The sequence below is a fragment of the Tupaia chinensis genome, unplaced genomic scaffold (genome assembly GCF_000334495.1).
Source record: "Tupaia chinensis unplaced genomic scaffold, TupChi_1.0 Scaffold145685_1, whole genome shotgun sequence".
Lineage (NCBI taxonomy): Eukaryota > Metazoa > Chordata > Mammalia > Scandentia > Tupaiidae > Tupaia > Tupaia belangeri.
Window position 1 is genome coordinate 66,946 of NW_006205542.1, and position 20,664 is coordinate 87,609.

The 20,664-nt window shown below is 39.6% G+C and overlaps 1 protein-coding gene across 1 annotated transcript in view; it reads left to right on the forward strand.

Annotated features, from left to right (window-relative positions):
* The window catches only part of LOC102469314 (collagen alpha-1(XIX) chain), an 18,658-nt gene extending 3,169 nt beyond the window's left edge, over nucleotides 1-15,489 (forward strand). Inside the window, exons 3-10 of the mRNA XM_027768223.1 lie at nucleotides 192-242; nucleotides 342-386; nucleotides 832-858; nucleotides 5,142-5,195; nucleotides 12,991-13,035; nucleotides 15,092-15,136; nucleotides 15,240-15,302; nucleotides 15,385-15,489. Of these exons, the coding sequence (XP_027624024.1) occupies nucleotides 192-242; nucleotides 342-386; nucleotides 832-858; nucleotides 5,142-5,195; nucleotides 12,991-13,035; nucleotides 15,092-15,136; nucleotides 15,240-15,302; nucleotides 15,385-15,489 (435 nt within the window). The remainder of the gene's footprint in view (nucleotides 1-191; nucleotides 243-341; nucleotides 387-831; nucleotides 859-5,141; nucleotides 5,196-12,990; nucleotides 13,036-15,091; nucleotides 15,137-15,239; nucleotides 15,303-15,384) is intronic.
* The last annotated feature ends 5,175 nt before the right edge of the window (nucleotides 15,490-20,664 follow it).

A 20,664-nucleotide genomic window follows, 5' to 3' on the forward strand; every position in this document is an offset into this window, starting at 1 on the left:
TTGCTTTGGGAAAGTAAAGGTGGTAGAATTGTATTATTTTACTTACATAGACTTTCTACAATAGAGTAGGGAAGATTTTTAACTATTTTAAATTAAAAATAGAAGAGGAATATCAACTGGTAGCATGATAAAAGTAAAGATGCTGAATATTAACTTAAAAGAATAACCCCATCTCTCATTTCTTTCCTAAGGGTGTACCATTCAATGAAGGAAATGGCATGAGCAGTTTATATAAAATCCAGGTATTTGCACTTAGAATTATTACAGTCATTTTTCAGTTGCTGTATAGGTTGCTGTAAGTTATTCTCATCTTTTTCTTTTCTTTCTTTCTTTTTTGGAAGGGAGGTGTGAATGTTCCCAGTTACCCAGGGCCACCTGGTCCCCCTGTGAGTACAGTTGTTTAATGTCAAGCACACTTTAACCAAACAGCCATAATGTAAAAAGAAACAAGTAAAACAAAACAAAAAATTCACTGAAAAAGGCATGCTATAAACATAGCCAAATTTCACAGCAAGAGAAAATAACTGAACCCAATGATTAAAAAATTAAGAAAATGTGCACAACCCAAATAGTGAAAAATAGCATTTTGCATAGCGATGTTGCTTTTTCCATTGTAAACCTATGAACTAAATCAATGTCCAAGCAATTGCTTTCATTTAATCCCATTGATTAAATGTTTCTTCATGTTGTTCTTCCAATCCTAACCGTAGCAGAAGCAAAACTTGAAAATATTGTTTTGCATATTGAAGCAAATTGGACAAATATGCTGCATGTTCTGTAATTTTGTTTTAGTTTTTATTTTTAAAATGACTTTCTATGTTTTTCTTACAGGGCCCAAAAGGCGATACTGGCCCAGTGGTGTGTATATTTCCATGTTTTGTGTCTTTTTAAAAATAAGTCTCAGTTAACATTTGAAAGAGGAGCATCTTGCTGAGATGGCCTGCCTTCTTGGGTGTTCATCAATTCACATGTAGAAGGTGACAAGCAGGCCACCAAAGAAATGCCAGCAATGTGTTCTTTATTTCTAAGATGCATTAGTCCTGATGTTGTCACTGCCCTTGAGGTTCGTCTCTTTTAATCGGGGTGTTTTTAAAATCATCCTGTGATGGAAGAAGACACATATAAAGCCCATGATAAATGGGACACTTTCTTCTAATAGCTCTTTTTTTTGATGATTGATTCGATTTTAAGTAGACTGTGGAAGAGAAATACTTACTAGAAAGAAATTCCTTAATACTGTATGTCTGCCATCTCACCACCAACAACAAAAAAGGAACTGATTACTTGCTTTGGATGTCTTGGGCAGTTATTCTGCAGGAGATGTGTACTTATCATCAACCCGCATATTAGGAGAAATTTATCAGGAGGTTAACACTCAGCATGGAAGGAGATCCTGTCCTCCAGCCGTTCAAAGGATGATAATTGTTCTCAGCATCTTTCTCAACCACGGAACTGCACTGTATAAATTCTGCCAAATTCAATTAGATTCCCTTTATTCCTTGGCATTTTTTCCTGTCATGTTTTTTTCAAGCATATGTTCTATCCTTCATGTTTCATTTATATAGCCTTTTAACCTTTGGGTATATATTTGAAACTCAAATGGACCTAAAACTGAAGTAAACTTTCAAACCACTATCCATGGCCATGGGATAAAAAGCAAAAGGTCTTGCATTATAGTACGGTTTAGTAAAACTCAGTGGATGAATTTTAAACTGGGAAAGGAATAAGCCATAAAAAAGTAGTCTTTTTACATCTAAATTTATTTTCAAGAGATATATTAAAGAGCTCATGGGGCCAGCAGATGGCATAGTGGTTAAGGCAGTGAACTCCCATGTGGCCAACTGCAATTTGAGTCCCAGACCCAGCAGCTTGGAACTCACACTGAAAACATTATTTCAACTAATTATTATCATATTCTAAACCCCAAATAGATCATTTAGAAGTTTCCTTTGTTTTACTACTCTGACCTTCTCTAACTGTAATTTTCTCTTTCATTATAGTTTTAGTTTTCTTTCCTCTTGATGATAGATATTTTCTGCTGCTCTTTCCTTCTCATGCTCACAAATATGAAACAGTTCCTGTGAATCATTTAGGTATACCTACACTTCCCACTGAATTTTCTGGAAGATTCTTTGGAGTTCTTGCCATAAGAACTGAGGATTAAGATGAGAACTTTTTAAAAAGTATTATACTAATGTATAAATTATAACTCACCTGCACCAGGACTGACAACAAAGAAATATTTGAGTAGAATTAGAAAAACTTAGGCTTAGAATTTCTTAGCTTCAACAAAGAATAAAGAATAAAAATTAATTGAAGGGTATTCCCTGCTTTTAGATGTGAATTAAGTGAGTTAAGCATTACAGAAATATGGAATCACAACATTAAATAAATACTGTGTAAATATTGAGGCTTATCCTAGAAAAACAATTTTAAATTACTCTTTAGGTCCTAACCCAGAACCCCTATGTAACTCTTACATCTCCCACCAGTTTCCTGGTACAGGGAAATGATACTTCATGTCACTGAAATAAGCCAGGAATCGTATAATTGTAGGTCACAGAGTGTAAAATTGAAAGATCTTTTTGTGGTGAGTAGGGGGAAATTTACTCTTTTAGCATTCTTCAAATTCTATGGGTGTGGATCTGCATCATTCTTTCTAATCTGCTCAGGAAATCCTTAAAGAGGAATATTACCCTTAACCAAATTTATTATTTTTTCTTTTTGTTGTTGTTGTTTGTTTATTTTATTTATTTATTTACAGTCAATCACTGTACATCAATGCAGTATACAAAATGAGATTTTTCTATCTGGTACACATTGCATATTGGCTCAATCAAAGATATTACCAAACATGTCATCAACAAATAATTTTCTATTTCTTGTTTCTTATCTATTTTTTTAAATTTAAATTTATTTATTTGCATTCATTCAGTGTACATCATTACAGCATACAAAGTGAGATTTTTCCATCCAGGGTACACTGTATATTGTCTCAATCTAGAGAAAAAGATCAAGTTAACCAAATCTATTATCTTCTGAGACAAACCATTTTATTCCTTTGTATTTAATTTACAGGTGACTTTCAACTAAATATTTAATTATTTTCTACTTTCAGGCAAATATTAATCAGTTCAGTGCTTCCTCTGTCCTAAAGACTATGGAAAACGCAAAGAGGATCACAGAGTATATTTCTTTTGTCAACAACCCAAACCCTCTTTTACAGAACCTTATGCAGAATAGAATCCGAACTTTTGTTTGTTTGTTTTCTGATTGACAAGTTACATATCAGTGGACATTTAAAAAGATTTTTCATTAAAACTTTCAAGTCTTGGGACCAGCAGTTGGCATAATGGTATGTCACTGGACTCCATATAGTCCACCGTGGTTCAAGTCCCGGACTCAGTGACTTAAACTCATGCCAGGCGCTTGTGCGTGCGTGCCCAAGATCCTGAGAGGAGGATTGAGTAGAAAAGATTGCAGCGTGGCCAACCCCCTTGGGGGGTGATTTCTCGCTTTCTGTTTCTCTGTTTTTCTCTGTCTTTCTGGCGAGCACACGCACCTGATAGCCAAAAACCTCTCAAAAAAAAGAAAGAAAAGTTTAAGTCTTATGCTTACTCATTAAGTATTCTGTGGTAAGGGTAATATCATGAATAATGATTAAATAACAATAAAAGAGCCTTGGTCGAGTTTTTGAAGCAGACTAGATTTGGAAAAATGAATTTACAGAGAATAAAGTTTAGGAGCTCCCTTTTCTATGCTATTATGTTTAAGCATTCAGTGTCCTAAGAAACTATTTGCAGTTACATTAATTTATTAACCAGGAAGGATCAAACTATCCACCTTTTATCTTTCTTGATTTAAAAGCTTTAATGTTTGTTCAAAGATAGCAGCTTCCTTCACTATGGTTTTTTAAGTTTGTTCCTTGAGGACACAGGCTCCTGTTAGCCTGGGTTCATAAACTAGAATAGTTTAGTTCATAAACTAAACTGGAAAACTCTTACCTGTCCCCTTTCAATGACCTATCAGCTTGAGCAAAGACTTTTAGAATCACTAGCGTGGCCAACCCCCTTGGGGGGTGATTTCTCGCTTTCTGTTTCTCTGTTTTTCTCTGTCTTTCTGGCGAGCACACGCACCTGATAGCCAAAAACCTCTCAAAAAAAAGAAAGAAAAGTTTAAGTCTTATGCTTACTCATTAAGTATTCTGTAGTAAGGGTAATATCATGAATAATGATTAAATAACAATAAAAGAGCCTTGGTCGAGTTTTTGAAGCAGACTAGATTTGGAAAAATGAATTTACAGAGAATAAAGTTTAGGAGCTCCCTTTTCTATGCTATTATGTTTAAGCATTCAGTGTCCTAAGAAACTATTTGCAGTTACATTAATTTATTAACCAGGAAGGATCAAACTATCCACCTTTTATCTTTCTTGATTTAAAAGCTTTAATGTTTGTTCAAAGATAGCAGCTTCCTTCACTATGGTTTTTTAAGTTTGTTCCTTGAGGACACAGGCTCCTGTTAGCCTGAGGTCATAAACTAGAATAGTTTAGTTCATAAACTAAACTGGAAAACTCTTACCTGTCCCCTTTCAATGACCTATCAGCTTGAGCAAAGACTTTTAGAATCACTGGAGATGCTGTTCCTCAGGTAGCCTCTTAAGCATTCACAATTCATGTCCAGCTGCAAATATATTTAAAGATAATACACTCTGCTTTGAGAGCTCTATCTTCACCTACTTTTAAAGAATTTAGCCTTTCTTTTGGTAACATAACAGCCCCAGATACCTCACAAATTGGCAAGCTTTAGTAAAGCCCAGACTTTCATTCTAATTCTTATTAAAACTGGAGTTATCACTGACTAGAGGGATTCATTCTGATTAGATTCTTATTCAGAATAAAAACAATTAATCATAAAATGTACTTACATCTCTCTGGAGAGCAGCTTTTATTCTCAAACTATTTCTAAACATCAAATGTAATAGTACTTTGCTTGAACACAGAGGATTTCATTTACTTGGTAGACTGGAAATCAATGTTTAGGGGTGAGGATTGACTAAGTATATAAAAATCTTTGCTTTTGAAAGCAGTGTTTACAAAGCTTTTGATCATCACTCCTACATTTTTTCTGTTCATATTTAACAGGGAGAGCCTGGTGCAATGGGGTTGCCAGGACTAGAAGGATTTCCAGGTGTGAAGGTAAGCCCAGAGGTTAGAGATATGTCCATTCATGCTATATGCAAAAACATTTTCTGAGCACCTACTGTTATGCCAGGAACTCTTTTGGGTCTGAGAATACATAAGAGCTAAATTATATTGTTGGTAAGTGCTGGGAGAAGAAGGAAAAAGTAGAACAAATTAAGAGAAATCAGGATTGTTATGGGGGTGGGGCAAGAGTTGTGATTTTTTTGTTGTTCTTGTTGTTTAGAGATTTTTACTATAGTGTGTGTGCTCACCAGAAAGACAAAAACAGAGAGACAGAAAGCGAGAAATCACCCCCCAGGGAGGATGGCCACTCCACAATCCCTTCTCCTCCATTCTCCTCTCAGAATCTTGGGCACGCACAGACACGTGAGTTTAAGCCACCGGGTCTGGACCTTGAACCCTGGTCAACTACATGGAAGTCCAGCGACATAGCCATTACCCTAACTGCTGGTCCCAAGAGTTGTGATTTTTAAATAGGGTATTCTAGAAGGCAAGATCTGGCAAAGCCTTGAAGGAGGTGAGAGGAAATTAGCCAAATCTCCTGATGTCTGAAGGAAGAATGTTTCAGGCAGAGCAATCAGCTGGTCTAAAGGCTCTGAGATATGGGATTTCCTGCTAAATCCAAGGAGACCGGGAGTGAGTGAGAGGAGAATGGCAGGAGATGAGGTTAGAGAGGTAGGGGACAGGTAAGGGCGGGTTCTTCACGTAAAGCAATGCTGCTCCAAGTGCGACCAGCAGAAGACCAATGCTAGTCTGCAGGCTGTTACGGGTTGTGACTAGGTGAGTACAGAGATTGAGAGTAAAAACCTGCCTGGTAACTCACCTAAAATTGTGTACATGTGGTCAGTATACTTATCTTCTGGGTTCATGATATTTTAGAAGATAAGTAAATAAGAACCTGCTTCTTCACCACAGGGAGTTTGAGAAGCACTAGCGAAGAGGATTAGCAGCCATGGAAGGACTTTATCTTTCACTCTAAGTAAAATGCATAGCCATTGGTGGTTTCTGAATAGAAGAATAACAAAACCTGTCCTCAGAGGTCCAAGGTGGAAACAGGGAAGCCAGAGGATTATGCCAGTCATCCAGGTGGACGTTAATGCTGATGTGGATCAGAGTAGAAACAGCGACTGTAGTGATACATTTTGAAATTACAGGCAACAGGATTTTCTGATTGGCTAGATGAGGGTATCAGAAAGCGAGAAATCACCCCCCAGGGAGGATGGCCACTCCACAATCCCTTCTCCTCCATTCTCCTCTCAGAATCTTGGGCACGCACAGACACGTGAGTTTAAGCCACCGGGTCTGGACCTTGAACCCTGGTCAACTACATGGAAGTCCAGCGACATAGCCATTACCCTAACTGCTGGTCCCAAGAGTTGTGATTTTTAAATAGGGTATTCTAGAAGGCAAGATCTGGCAAAGCCTTGAAGGAGGTGAGAGGAAATTAGCCAAATCTCCTGATGTCTGAAGGAAGAATGTTTCAGGCAGAGCAATCAGCTGGTCTAAAGGCTCTGAGATATGGGATTTCCTGCTAAATCCAAGGAGACCGGGAGTGAGTGAGAGGAGAATGGCAGGAGATGAGGTTAGAGAGGTAGGGGACAGGTAAGGGCGGGTTCTTCACGTAAAGCAATGCTGCTCCAAGTGCGACCAGCAGAAGACCAATGCTAGTCTGCAGGCTGTTACGGGTTGTGACTAGGTGAGTACAGAGATTGAGAGTAAAAACCTGCCTGGTAACTCACCTAAAATTGTGTACATGTGGTCAGTATACTTATCTTCTGGGTTCATGATATTTTAGAAGATAAGTAAATAAGAACCTGCTTCTTCACCACAGGGAGTTTGAGAAGCACTAGCGAAGAGGATTAGCAGCCATGGAAGGACTTTATCTTTCACTCTAAGTAAAATGCATAGCCATTGGTGGTTTCTGAATAGAAGAATAACAAAACCTGTCCTCAGAGGTCCAAGGTGGAAACAGGGAAGCCAGAGGATTATGCCAGTCATCCAGGTGGACGTTAATGCTGATGTGGATCAGAGTAGAAACAGCGACTGTAGTGATACATTTTGAAATTACAGGCAACAGGATTTTCTGATTGGCTAGATGAGGGTATAAGAAAATAAAGAATCGCCAAAAATTACCCTAATGTTGTGACCTCAGCAACTGGAATATTAGAGTGGTCATCACATGAAATGAGGAAGGATATAAGCAGAACTATTTAGAGAGAGTGAAGATACTTATGAGTTTAATTTTGGGCATGAGTCCGAACTTAGAGATATCTATAATACAACAAAGCAGAGTTATTTAGCAGGAAGTATGATATAAAACTATAGAAACTGGAAAAGGAACCTAAGCAAAGAGATAAATTTGACTTTCCTAAACATATCGATGCTATCTTAAAGCCAAAAGATAGGGGGAAAAATCACCGTAAGAATGATGGTAATTTTTTCTGAGAGAGAGACTTTTGCTATAGGGCACATGCTCTTGCCAGAGAGACAGTGAGAGAGAGACAGAGAGACAGAAAGCAAGTAATCACCTCCCCACCCCCATGTCACAATCCCTTCTCCTCCATTCTCCTCCCAGGATTTTGGGCACATATGCACACACACCCAGTGTGAGTTTTAAGCCGCTGGTTCCAAGGCTCAAACCATGGTCAGGCATGTGGAAGTCCAGTGGTTTAATCACTATGCCACCTGCTAGCCCCAATGATAATTTTTTTTTTAAGAGAAGAAGCTTAAGGGTTTATCCATGAAGCCCTCCAACATTAAGAGATCAAGGAAAAAAGAAGAAACAAGGAAAGGAGACTGAGAGGTGAACAGAGATGTAAGAAGAAATCTTGGTGTTCTAGGAACCAAGTAAAGATAATTACCAAGACGCAAGTGACTGTTGGTCTCAAATACTACAAACAGGTCCAGTAGGATGGTCAAATATCGACCACTGGATTTAGCAATGTAGTGGTCATCTTGACCATAGAAGATATTTCTATTTCACTCTATTGGCAGGAACAGCTGCTGGACTTCAGTGGACTTTAGAGAGATTGAAAAAATATAGAGAGAGTTAAGTACAGTATAAACAATGCTCAAGAAGTTTTCCTAAGAAAAGCAAAAAAGCAAAAAATAAATAAAATAAATATGGACCTATGGTTATTGGAGGAAACAGGATCAAGATTTTCTGAAACTCATTTTTAAGATCATAAAAATACCAGCACACTCAAGGTATGACCCAGCAGAAAAGAGGAAGATGGGGATGGTGATTATAAGAGGGGAAAGCCGCTGGTACAGCATCTAAATAGCTAAGAGGAAAGGGAGCTATTACTTAAGTGGAGAGCTTGGCTTCAGAGAGGAGCATGGCTAGTTCATCAGTGGTCAACAGTTGGGAACGAAGAGTATGGGGGAGCAAATGTGGATATGTGAAAAGATGTATTGGCTGGAGTCTATAAAAGTTCTTTTCTGATTACTTAAGTTTTCTCAGAGATGGAGGGAACGATGTCATCATCTGAGGGTGAAGAAAGAAAAAGAAACTGGTCGTTTAAAAGGAAGGTCTTCTAGGAGAGGGGAAGAGTTCAGAGACCTCAGAAACATGGGAGCTGGGCAATGCTATGGCTGTCTTAAAGTTCATAATCACAAATTGAAGTGAGACCAGTTGCTGAGATTAAGTGTTCTCCAGCCATGCACAGGTATTCAGATCAAGGCACAGAGGAGGGGGAGAGTTGGATTTAAACAGTGATCGGGTTTTGATGAGTAAGTACCAGAGCAAGAATGGGGACCAGTTCTGTGGTGCAGCAGTAATGCTCTACTCAGAAGAAGCCAGATCCCTCACAACTACTACAGTTCAAATCCCTAGACCAGGGCATACAGGTGCTGTTATCAGATGGGCTGGAGGACTAAAGGAAGGGAATCATGGCATGACAAGATTTATGGAGGGTGCTCCTCTCTCTCCCTCTCTCTCTCTTTTACTCACTCACTTTCCCACTGTTTTTCTCTCTGTCAGGTGTACGCACATGCATTCTATTATGAATAAAAGAAAAAAAAAAGAATGAGGCTAAAGAGTTAATGGTATACACAGGAAATTATTATAACAAGTAACCATGGAATTTAAACTAGGCAAAGAAGAGAGAGAGGACATCCAAGGAGTGAAAGATAATGAAAAATTTATGCTATTAATGGATTGGGGGTCAAGATACTTGAGGGAGTGAGTTAGAATGATGAGAAATGGCACTCCAAAGTTGGAATGCATAAAACTGAGATTATGGAGGGGGTGCAGACACTCTTACTGACAAGAATATCGGGTGTCAGGTATAGTTATAAGAATAAGAGGTAACATCATTAGAGAACAGTGGTTCAAAGATACGAGAGACCCAGATGTCCGAAGGACTATCTGATCAAAGGAAGTTTTTTAACATTAGTCTTTTATAGGACCTGCAGATGTTTACACTGAATAAAATGCTCCAAAATATTCATTTCAAGGCTGAAAACTCCATGATTTAAAAGAAGTAGAGTGAAGCTAATAGAAATTACCTTTTTATAGCCTTTGCCCATTTTCTAATTATTGGTTTTTTTCTTTTTCACAGTGGTTATATGTTAAAGCTATTCCTTCTATCTTGTATGTTTGTATTTTTATCCTATTTAGTCTTTGCTTTTCAATTTTATGTTTATCTTATTGTAAATATAACTTTAATGTAATTAAATCTAAAACTGTTTTTATGCATAAAAGTATAAGACAAAAATCAGCCACACATATATTCTCGCTATAAGTTCATATTTTTATTTTTTACATGAATCTATTGAGTTGTTGGAAAAGTCATGATGTCTTTGTTTCTGTTTTTCTATGCAAAAATGCATCATGACTTTTCCAACAACCCAATATATGGAATTTATAAGGAATATGATGTGAATAAACAACTCAAACTTTAAAAAAGAAATGATCTAATTATTAGCACTGTTAAATAATATATCCCTTTCTTCACTATACTCCTATTATAAATACTGGCCTATGAATACTGGCCTAGGGATAACCAGTTGGCATAATGGCTATGTCGCCAGACTCCTACGTAGTCAATCGTGGTTCAAGTCTCAGACCCAGTGGCTTAAACTCACGCCAGGCGCATGTGCGTGTGTGCCCAAGATCCCGAGAGGAGAATGGAGAAAAAGGGATTGTGGCATGGCCATCTTCCCAGCGGGGGGTTTCTCCCTTTCTGTCTCTCTGTCTCTCTCTGTCTTTCTGGTGAGCACACATGCCCTATAGCAAAAAACTCTTAAAATAAATAAATACCGGCCTATATTTGAGATTTGTGTTGTGTAGTATTGCTAAATTGTTCACTCTTATGCCAATATTCCATTATTCCAATTGTTATAGCTTTATTATATGTTTAATATTGATATTACTAGTTTTCAAGTTTTTTTTCTGACATAGAGTACAGACAAAAGATATATATTAAGCATGGATATATAGTGTTTGCCTTTCATAATCAGATTTATTTCAAGTAGCATTAGATCTGTATTTCTATACTTTGTATCAAATGACAGTCTTGTCACTCTTTATGACTGAGTAATATTCCATAGTGTATATGTGTTATATTTTTAAAATCTAGTCATCAGCTGTTAGGCACTTAGGTTGATTTCATGTCTTCGCAGTTGTGAATAATGCTGCAATAAATATGGATGTGCAAATGTCTTTCAAACTAAGTGTTTTCCTGTCCTTTGTATAAATACCAAGAAACGGGATTACTGAATCCTATAGTAGTTCTATTTGTAAATTTTTGAGGAACCTCTATATCATCTCTCTTTCTAGAGTTCCTCTTCATGTCATGAAATGATTTTCTCATCTCCTGGAATTGATTACCAGTCTTCTCTTGCATCTCATTAAGTTTTGTTATGATGAGGAATTCTAAATTCCCTTTCCAACACTTCTGTGATTTCTTCTGTTTCACTCATTGTGGGTGTATAGTTGTTGTGCTCCTTTCAGGGAGAGACCCTTCCTTGTTTTTTCTTATTTCTTGTGTCTCTGCACTGACTTTTAGGCACCTGGTAGAGTACTCATTTATTCCTAATTTGGGGAGTAGATTCTGTGATTCCTGGAAGGGAAAGACAGCTTTGGGTCCCAAGTGTGCCCCTGGCAAAGTGGTCCAGAGGGAGCCAGCCGAGGCCAGCTGTGTCTTTCAGCTGGTTTCAGTTAGGGAGGACAGTGTCTGTCCTTTTCTCTCCCATACACAATATGGTGGAGTAGCTTGCTCTAGGGCCTCACCCACTTCAGGCAGTTGACTCCTCTTCACATTTCCAAGTAAAAATTATGTGCTCCAGAGCTGTCTGTCATCTTTATCTTGTCCTTCGTCAGTCTTGACTCTATCCTGAGATGCTAGGTGGGTTTTTCTAGTTAGTGGTCTTGCTCCTTCCCCGTGAACCAGACAATGGTGGGGTACTGCGCTGCTGCCTCTGGTGAGACTCGCCCTGGAGCTCTGGTGCCACGATCCTGCCGGCCTCTGCAAACAGCGCTGCCCCAGCCGCCTCTCTTCCCCCTCGGCAGGCACTCCCAATTCCTGTTCACACCACAGCCTTCTCTGTCTCTCCCAGTTCCAGCAGCACCCCGGGACGGAGAGGCAACAGCTCCCTCCCCGCAGATATTTCAGATGCCGGGACTTGGGTCCGAGTGCTTGCTCGGTCGGAGCCACAGCTCGGACTCTCTCAGGCTCCTGGTTCCCGCAGCGCTCGAGGTGAAGAGGCAACAGCGCCCTCTGCAGCAAACGTCTGTTCCCAGCGGGGTCGCTGCTCCGCAGCCGGATCAGATTCTCTGGCTTAGGTCCGCGCAGCACCCAGGGCGGGGAGGCTACCGCTCTCTCCATAGCAAATATTGCGGTTCCCAGACCCCAAGTGTTGGCAGCAGGGCCATGCAGTCCTGCCTGACGTAAAGGCAGCGACACAGAGACTGGGTGCCCAGCTGTGTCCACTCCTGGCCGCTTCTTCCAAAGAAGATTTTGAAAATCTCTACTTTTTCTTTTATCTCTCATTTACTCATTATCCCAAGTGAACGTTAATAGCACTTTATCAAACTATAATTTCGTAAGAATTGTATTAAATATATAAATTAGTTTGAGTAGCAATAACACCTTTACAACATTGTCTTGCCTTAACGTATCTTTTCATTTAATCAAGTCTTCTTTTACGTCCTTGAGTTAAGTTATAAATATTTTTAATGTGGGTTCTGCCCCCCAAAATTGCCATTTTATTATTACATATATAATCTTCAGTATTTGAGGTATTATCAGCTTTATCTAAAATACCACATTTCCTCTTGAAAAGGAGAGAAGTTATTGTGTTGTTCAAAGCAATTAAAAGGATCATTTGATTGGTCAGAGGAGAAAAATTATAAACACTTTGTCCTAGATCTTTTTATGTTAACCCTAAATCTACTGAGATAAGTATGGGAAAAGCTTTGTAAAAGATGCTCAATGTGTTTAATCTTTAAAGTAATAATAATGAGCTTTTTGAACACATGAAATAAAAATATTGACTAATTTTAACTGTATATCTGTATGGAGTTTTATTAATCATAAGTCACAGAAATTATACAAAAATGCTTGTTTCATTGACTATTATTTACTTTGGTTTTATGAAAAAAAAAAAGTTCAACTGGCTACTCATTTTGTTATTTTCCCACTTACCTCCTAGCTTCACACCTGCTAATATTGATAACATTTGGTTAGCTCTGAAGAAAAGCTTTATCAAATTAGTATTTGAGAATTAATTTTGTGAGATTTTATATCTACCATTTTAAGTAGCATTTTTTTTTAAATTCCCACAGGGAGATCGGGGCCCAGCAGGTCCTCCGGGAGTAGCCGGGATATCGGTAAGTTCAGATGAGTCTCACATTATGTCCACAGGTGGATCGTCCTATCTCTAGGACAAACCTGTGACCAAGAATCAAGAAGGGCTGGGAGCACACCTTAGTTCCTGTGGCATTCAGTTTCTCAAAGCTGTAGCTTCAAAAAATAAAACCATCTGACCCTCTCCTATGCTCAAGGATACGCCATTCTTTTTTTCACCTTTTTTCTTATTTTCCTTTTGTCTTTTTTTTATTTCCTTCCTAGGTCACTTTCATGGGGAGGAGGGGAAACCCAGTTACTTGTAACTATACATTAATATAAGAGCATACCTTTGAAAAGCTTGTTTTGTTTCTCTATTCTTGTCATATTTCAAGGTTTTTCAAGCTTCAAAAGGCAGAGTTCTCATCCTCAGGCATGTACTTCACGTTCCTTTTATAAGCTGCAGTCTGCCTGAGTTATTCCTTAGCCCGGTGTTATTAGCAGGGCTTTATTGCTGCTAATGTTTCCTCATAAACTAGCCCTTCAATCCTCTCAATCATTTTTGTTGCTCCCTGGTGTCAAATGTTTTAATCTCATCAAGGTCTTTTCAAATGAATAGGAAGTGCTCCAGGAAAGGTTGAAATCATTTTTCTGAGCCCTAGGGATCAGTCTGATCTTCATTCATGATGCTCTAATTAAAATTTTGTGGTCACGGTTTATGAATACGAGGCTATTTATCCTCTTTCTAGGTGCCCCTGTAGGGCAGGTCCAGGATAACGTTACAAGAAAGTCAATGGAAACCATGTGCTTGAATCATGGGAACATGAGAAAGAAAAGAAAGAGCCCTCCCTTCACCACCTGCTGGCAGCTCCTGATACCCAATTCCACCTGGCGCCACCTAACACCACCCAAAGCCCCCAGCCATCACCCACTGCCTCTACCACCACTTTCATTCCTTACAGTGCTAGTAACTACTTCACTCCATTTCACTGTTCAATCTAAAAACAAAAGATAAGGAGCTAGCTCCATGGCGTAGCAGTAATGCACTGTTCAAGAAAAGTCATATTCCACATGGTAACTGCAATTTGAATCCCTGTACTGGGCAGCCTGAAACACATTGGATCAAGTGCCCAGGATCCAATGGGCCTAGAAAACTGGAGGAAGGGGATCATGGCTTGATCAGGACCAGGCCTTGTGGAGGATGTCTCTCTTTCTCTCTCTCTCTCACTCTAATGTGTGCCTGCCCATACTCTAGCATGAAAAATAAACAAATATAAATAAATAAAATTCTATCCATAATTGACATCTTTTATAGAGGATGACATCCCCTTGCTTAGTTATTTTAGATCAAGTTAAATATTTGTATGATCGTAAACATGAAAATATTTTATTTAACAAGATCTTCAGAATTTTTTATAAAAGGAGGTATTCTTCTTGAAAGTTATTCATACGTTTAGTTCCATTCCCTCCCCACTCCCTGCTCTGCCTCGCCACCATTCTGAGCAACCTATTTGGAACTCTGTTTACAAAATTGTCCTCAGATTATCTTTACAACCTCTCCCTCTTATGCATACTCCAAGGCCTCCCTACTGTCAATCACCCAGGCCACGGTGTATTAAAACAAATCAATCTTTCCCTCACCTTTCAACAAAGCACAGCTTTCAAATCAAACAAACAAAAAATTTAAGCTCTCTTACTATGAACTTAAAAACTCTCTTGTGAAATTTGAAACCTAGGGAGGACTTCTTTGACCCTCTGTACCCCTCCTGCCCCTCAAGTAAAAAAGAGCCATCAGAAAAATAGGTACACAAGGGATTTCCAATTATGAGGATACTTTGAGTTAATATTTTCAGAAATATTTTCCCCTTTCATCTCTCTGCCATCTATATGAATGTGCATTCAGAGGACTGTACTTCACTCTGAACCTTACAGCCTACAGAGATGAGTATGTGCCCCTTGAACTCTCTTCCTTAGCAGTGCCAGTTTATTTTGGACAGCCAGAGCCCTAGTAGCATTTTAGACTCAAAGGTGGAGAAGAGAAACGCATGGCCTCATTCACTAATTTAATTCCTAATATTTTTCTTCAATTTACTTTACCAGGGAAAACCTGGTGTCCCAGGGCCACCAGGCGTCCCAGGGGAACCGGTAAGTTGCCGGTTACTTTCATAGCAGTTGTACTTGTGTTGTACTGCATGCAGTTTTAACGCATTTTTTGGCCATTAATTTTTGTCTGTGGACATGCTTATAGGGTGAGAGAGGGCCTGCTGGAGATATAGGTTTCCCTGGACCAGAAGGACCCTCAGGAAAGCCGGTAAGTACTTTTACTATTTAAAAGTTGCCAGTGAGAAGTGTTCTAAGCGTTACCTATTCACCTGTCTCCGCAAAATTCTGAGGATTTGAATAATCAGTTTCCAAGGAAGGAAGAACAAGTTCCACGAATGGATTCTTTTGAGACATGGACAGGTTGTTCTCGTGAGTTTCTTAGGCCTCCGTTGTGAAAAAAAAAAGTGAGATTCTTGTTTTATGTGCCAGGAAATTACTTTGTTATATCTTAAGTCTAATGTTCTCAGTAGAGTTAAAAATTAAATAGTGGGCCGGCCCATGGCCTGGTGGTTACATGAGTTGGATCCTGCATGGCCAATTAAATAAACAGTTTGCTTTGAGTCCCAGACCCAGTGGCTTGCAAAACATGCTAGACAAGCATGTCTAAAATTCCAAAAGGAGGGATAAGTGGAGGCGAAGAGATTGCAGCATGACCGTTCTTCAGGAGTACTTTCTCATTTTTGCTCAAAAAAAACTCTCTGGATAGTGCATATGCCTTCTGGCAAATTTAAATGATAATAATAAAATTAAATAAAATGACTTGTCATATCCTAAAATATAAAGAAATCAAAGATGGCCAGTCCAGTAGCCTAGAGTTAAAGAGCCAGATCCCACCTGACTGACCATGGTTGAAACCCCAGCCCTAGTGTTTTCACACTGGCCCTGTGTACATGCATGTCCCAAATCCTGACAGGAAGAAAGATTGCAGCATGATCATGCCCTACCAGTGGTGGGAGGAGTCCTTCCTTTCTCCTTCTCTGTGGAGTGTGCATGTGTGCACCTCTGACAATAAAATGGAAAGAAAGGAAGCAAATATTCACAGCTAAAACACCTGTATGTTAAGCTGAAGACTAAAGTAGAAGCTATTTTTTTCAAAATCCTTCTATATGTATGGGCTTTGTTCCGACACTTTCATAAATCACTGCTGCTGAATTATCATTCCCTTGTCCTAAAAGAGCTCTTAGCTACTGATAAATCCTACTGATGTCACATTGGTAACCATCACTCCTCCTAATTCAATTCAGTGTATATTCAGCTAATCCCTGCCATTTGCTAAGGAAGCACTGAGTCCCGAGGGATGGATATAAAGATGAGTAAGATACATTCCATTCTCAGGGTTATCATTTATAGAAGGTCCTGACTTCCTATGCTTATTGATTTGCTGTGGTGTGTATGGGAAGGGGGGTCTCTGAGGGGAAGGAGGAAACCGAAGGCGAACGAGCAGCTGAGAGCTCACCAGGCTGGCTCGGTCCTCTGCGAAACCTTCAGAGTTGGCGCGTTTTGGGGCCAGCATCTCTCCAGAGAAGGCAACATGAAGAAATGGAAAGCATGTTCAACTTAGAGTCAGGAAGATCTGGGTCTGAGTTATGTCTCAGAAGGTTTTACAAGTCACTTGAGTGGCCTGGCATATGAAAGGGGGGTTTCCAGAGCTTGGCTATGTCAGAGAAAAGCTCAGTAAATGTTCATTTCATTCCTTGATTCCCTCTCATCTCGCTTTACCAACTCTGCATCCCCTATCCCTGTCAGCTATCCCAGAAAAGCTTGCTATTGGTCCACCAAGGGATTACACAGAAAGAAATCTGTTCACGTGGCAAATATTTCTCGATACCTGTTACAGTATAGGCACTGTTGTAGGTGCCAATAACTCTAGGTATTTCCATTCTAGTATAGGAACACAGACAACAGCTAAACAAATACACACTCACACAATTTCAGATGGAAGGTCTAAATTGAGTAAAGCATCAGCGTATCATTTGAATAGGATATTCCAATACAGCTTGCAATTAGGGCAGGAAATTTCATGGAGAGATCCAGCTATAGGGAGAACATCATTTCAGAGAAAAGAAACGGCTAATAACAGAGAGGGCCTAGTGAGGTCAGTGCACAGAAGAAGGCTGTTTGAGTATAAACTAAGCGAAAGAAGAGGGAGAAAAATATTAAGAGAGATGTCAGCAGCGGCCAGACCATGAGGAACTTCTATACCATGGGATCAGTTTTGGATTTCATTTGAAATATGATGGAAACCGATTGGAGCTTTGGAACTTTTGTAGCAGGAAACAAAAATGATCAGACTACATTTTAAGGGTACTCTGCCTGTTGCATGGAGAGCAGGCTGTAAGGAGCATAGTAGAAGCAGACAAAAGAGTAAGGTAGCATTGCCAAAATCTCCATGAGAAATAATGATGGTGGGAACAGAGAGGTCAAGAGTAGGGGAATTTCGGATGTGCATTGGAGGGAGAGCCAATAATACTTGCTGCAAGACGAGAGGTGAAGTCTGTGGAAACACGACTAATCACAGCTGTAGCTGAGGTCAGAGCAAGTATGTGAGAGTGGTGATGTTTGGTGAGATGGGGAAGACTGAAGAAGGGGTGGTTGGGAGGGAAAACCAAGAGCTCTCTGCCTTGGACATGCTTACGTTCAAGCACTAGCAGATATCCAAGGGGAAATGCCAAGTGTGCCATGAATACATGCGCCTGAAATTAGTGGAAAGTCCAGGACTGGAGAGATCAAACTGTGTGTGTGAACTCAAGCCTAGACGAAATGAAGTCACTGTGGATGAGAGGGGAACAGAGTACGTCAAAGGAGACTGAGAAGGTAATGAGATATAGCAGAAAAAAACAAACAAAAAACAAGCGAATGTGGTTTTCTGGGTGTCAAATGCACTGTTTTAGGAGAAAGCTGTGATCAACATAGAGATAAGTAACATGAGGAGCAGTTCATCCTTTTTAATGGGGGTGAGGAGGGGTTTCAGTAGTTGGGTAAAAATGCACGTAGGTTGATGGGTCTAGTGAAGGGAAGGTGAAGGGGCTCTCGACTTTATTTTCCTGGTAAAAGAAGAATCGAGGTCATCAGTTAACAGTGAGGGGCTGAGAGGTGAGTCTGGAAGCTTGAAGAGAAAAGAAAATGTGTGGAAGAGCACTTCTGGAGAGGAGAAAAGGAAGTCAAACTGGGAAACCTAGGAGGGCCTGGTGAGGCCCATAAGGGCTTGCTGTCGGCCACTGTACATGTACTTGGGAGCAAGTGAACAAAGATCCATGGTTTCTCCCCACCAGTGTGCTACTCAAATGTGGGCCCCGGCTAGAGAGAAAGCTGTTACGTCCAAGAATAGGATTCTGGCAGATAAACGAGATCAGAGAAGAGAGTGGAAACTACTTAGGAATTATTGTAAAACGTCTCTGAGCAGGATTCACATATGAATAGAAAGTAACACCTATATATTCAAAAGAGAACAGTCATGATAGTCTTTGATAGATTACTAGGGACAAAAACTTTTTTTAAAGGTTATAGGGCTATTTCTTTCTTACTGTGTTACCAAACACACAAATTACATTTTTACACCAGATTTATCTTCTTTTATTCAAGTTAAAGTGACAGTTGTTTTTTTCGCATCCTCTCCTTAATCAGCTTTTTCTTTGTGGCTTGTGTTCCTCGATGTAATAAATTCTTTGAACCATACACTTCAGGTAACATGTTCTTAGTTAAAGTACCCTCAATAATTCCCAGGATGTTTCAGAAAGGTTGGGGAGCTGTGACTGGGTTATCAACTCTGACAGATTTCAGTGAAATTTACAGCAGTGAAAACATGCGGTTTTCTGCAGTTCCAGCCTCATGGAATCCATTCCAGCACAATAAAAGTCTCTCAGGCTTTTCAGAGGCGCATGGCCGTGCAATTGCCTGCTGGCTAAGAAATCATATTCCTCACCTTCATCTCCCTCTTCAAATCAGATCTTGAAAACACAGCTGCTGTTGGACCCTAGGTATTTGATTTGACCCAGAGCAGTTTGCTTTCTCATATCTCCCAGTCAACACTTCTCTCAGTCTTATAAATCTCCAAACAGGACTAGACTTTATTACCACTTCCAGAACTGCCTTTTAAAGTTAAGGAAACCTCCAGTTTTCCAATAAAAAGTCACTATTTAACACTCTCAGAAACCATGATTATAGATTTTTGTTTCCTTCCATAGTTTCCAGCTGAAAAATAATAGTTGTTCTCTGGCTGACAGTTTACTTCATAGAAGAATCATGTTCTGACCATGTTATGAAATTTCCTCAGCGGCAACTGAGACCATTCACTGAAAATAACTCTCTGTGCCACAAAACTTGTTAGAAGGTAAAAGAAATGCCACACCTCAGCCACCTGGTACCAGAGTACCTTCTTATCTTGTAGGATGTACCTAACAGGAGAATAAAGAAGGAAAATAGCCTTTGCTGACTATTCGCAGTAGGCTGTGTACTCTCCATGTTACGTCACATATTCCTTGGTTTTAAGGCTATTATTATACCCCTCACTTTGTAAATAAAAACACTGATGCTATGGAGGTTAAGTCCATTGCCTAAGCAAGGTCACTGGAACTAGCAAGCAATGGAGTCCAACTGAACTCAGGACTGTCTATTTCTATTGATTTTTCTTTATGCTTTATCATGCTTTTCTTTGTCAAGATCTCAGTAGAAATAGGATTAAGGAAATAACCATGAAGCTTTACCCTTTTGTTGTGTTTATGTGTATAAATGCATAATTAGAAATAATGATTTTGTTTGCTTTTATAGGGGATAAATGGGAAAGATGGATTACCAGGTGCTCAGGTATGGAAAATACCATTTAAAATAACAATTCTACTCGATAATCGCATCTAGAATATCCATCAACATTTAGATCAATTAGATTGATGAAAAATCTTGGCAAGCATTGATTTCTAGTGTTCGTCTGTTTTTCAGGGCATCATGGGTAAGCCTGGAGATAGAGGCCCCAAAGGAGAACGTGTATGTATATTACTGCTGTGATTGTTACTCAAGTCTGTCTGTTGCAACTGTCCCATCATTAGGTTACATAATTGTGTGCATAGACCCCTAAAAAATCTCTCAATACAAAAAGAGTAGGGCGTATGTAATAAAAGGTCATTAAATATGACAATTAAAGGACCCAGAAGAAGGTCATGTGGCAGATATGGCACCTACATGGTCAGCCTTTGTACATAGCTAAGTCAGCTTCAGTATCCCAGTTTGGGAAGCTTTGATCATCCTGTCTCAGACACACATTCTGACTGCAACTGCCGCCCTTGGTCTTTCTAACTGGAGCAGCGTTTCTCAGTCTCAGCACTGCTGTCATCTGGGGGGATCATGAGTTCTGCTTGGCCGTCCTCCCTGGCCTCTATCCCCCAGGTGTACTGGTACCACCCTCCCTCCGATTATGGCAACCAGACATCACCAGCAGCTTCCTAGGAAGCAAAATCACCCTCATCTAGGAGGACTGGCCTAGGGGAATACCAAGGAGAGGAAGGAAAGTAGAGGTAGTATGAGGGAGTAGAGACATGGAAAGGGGAACTGAAGGTATGGTGAAGTTACCAGGAATG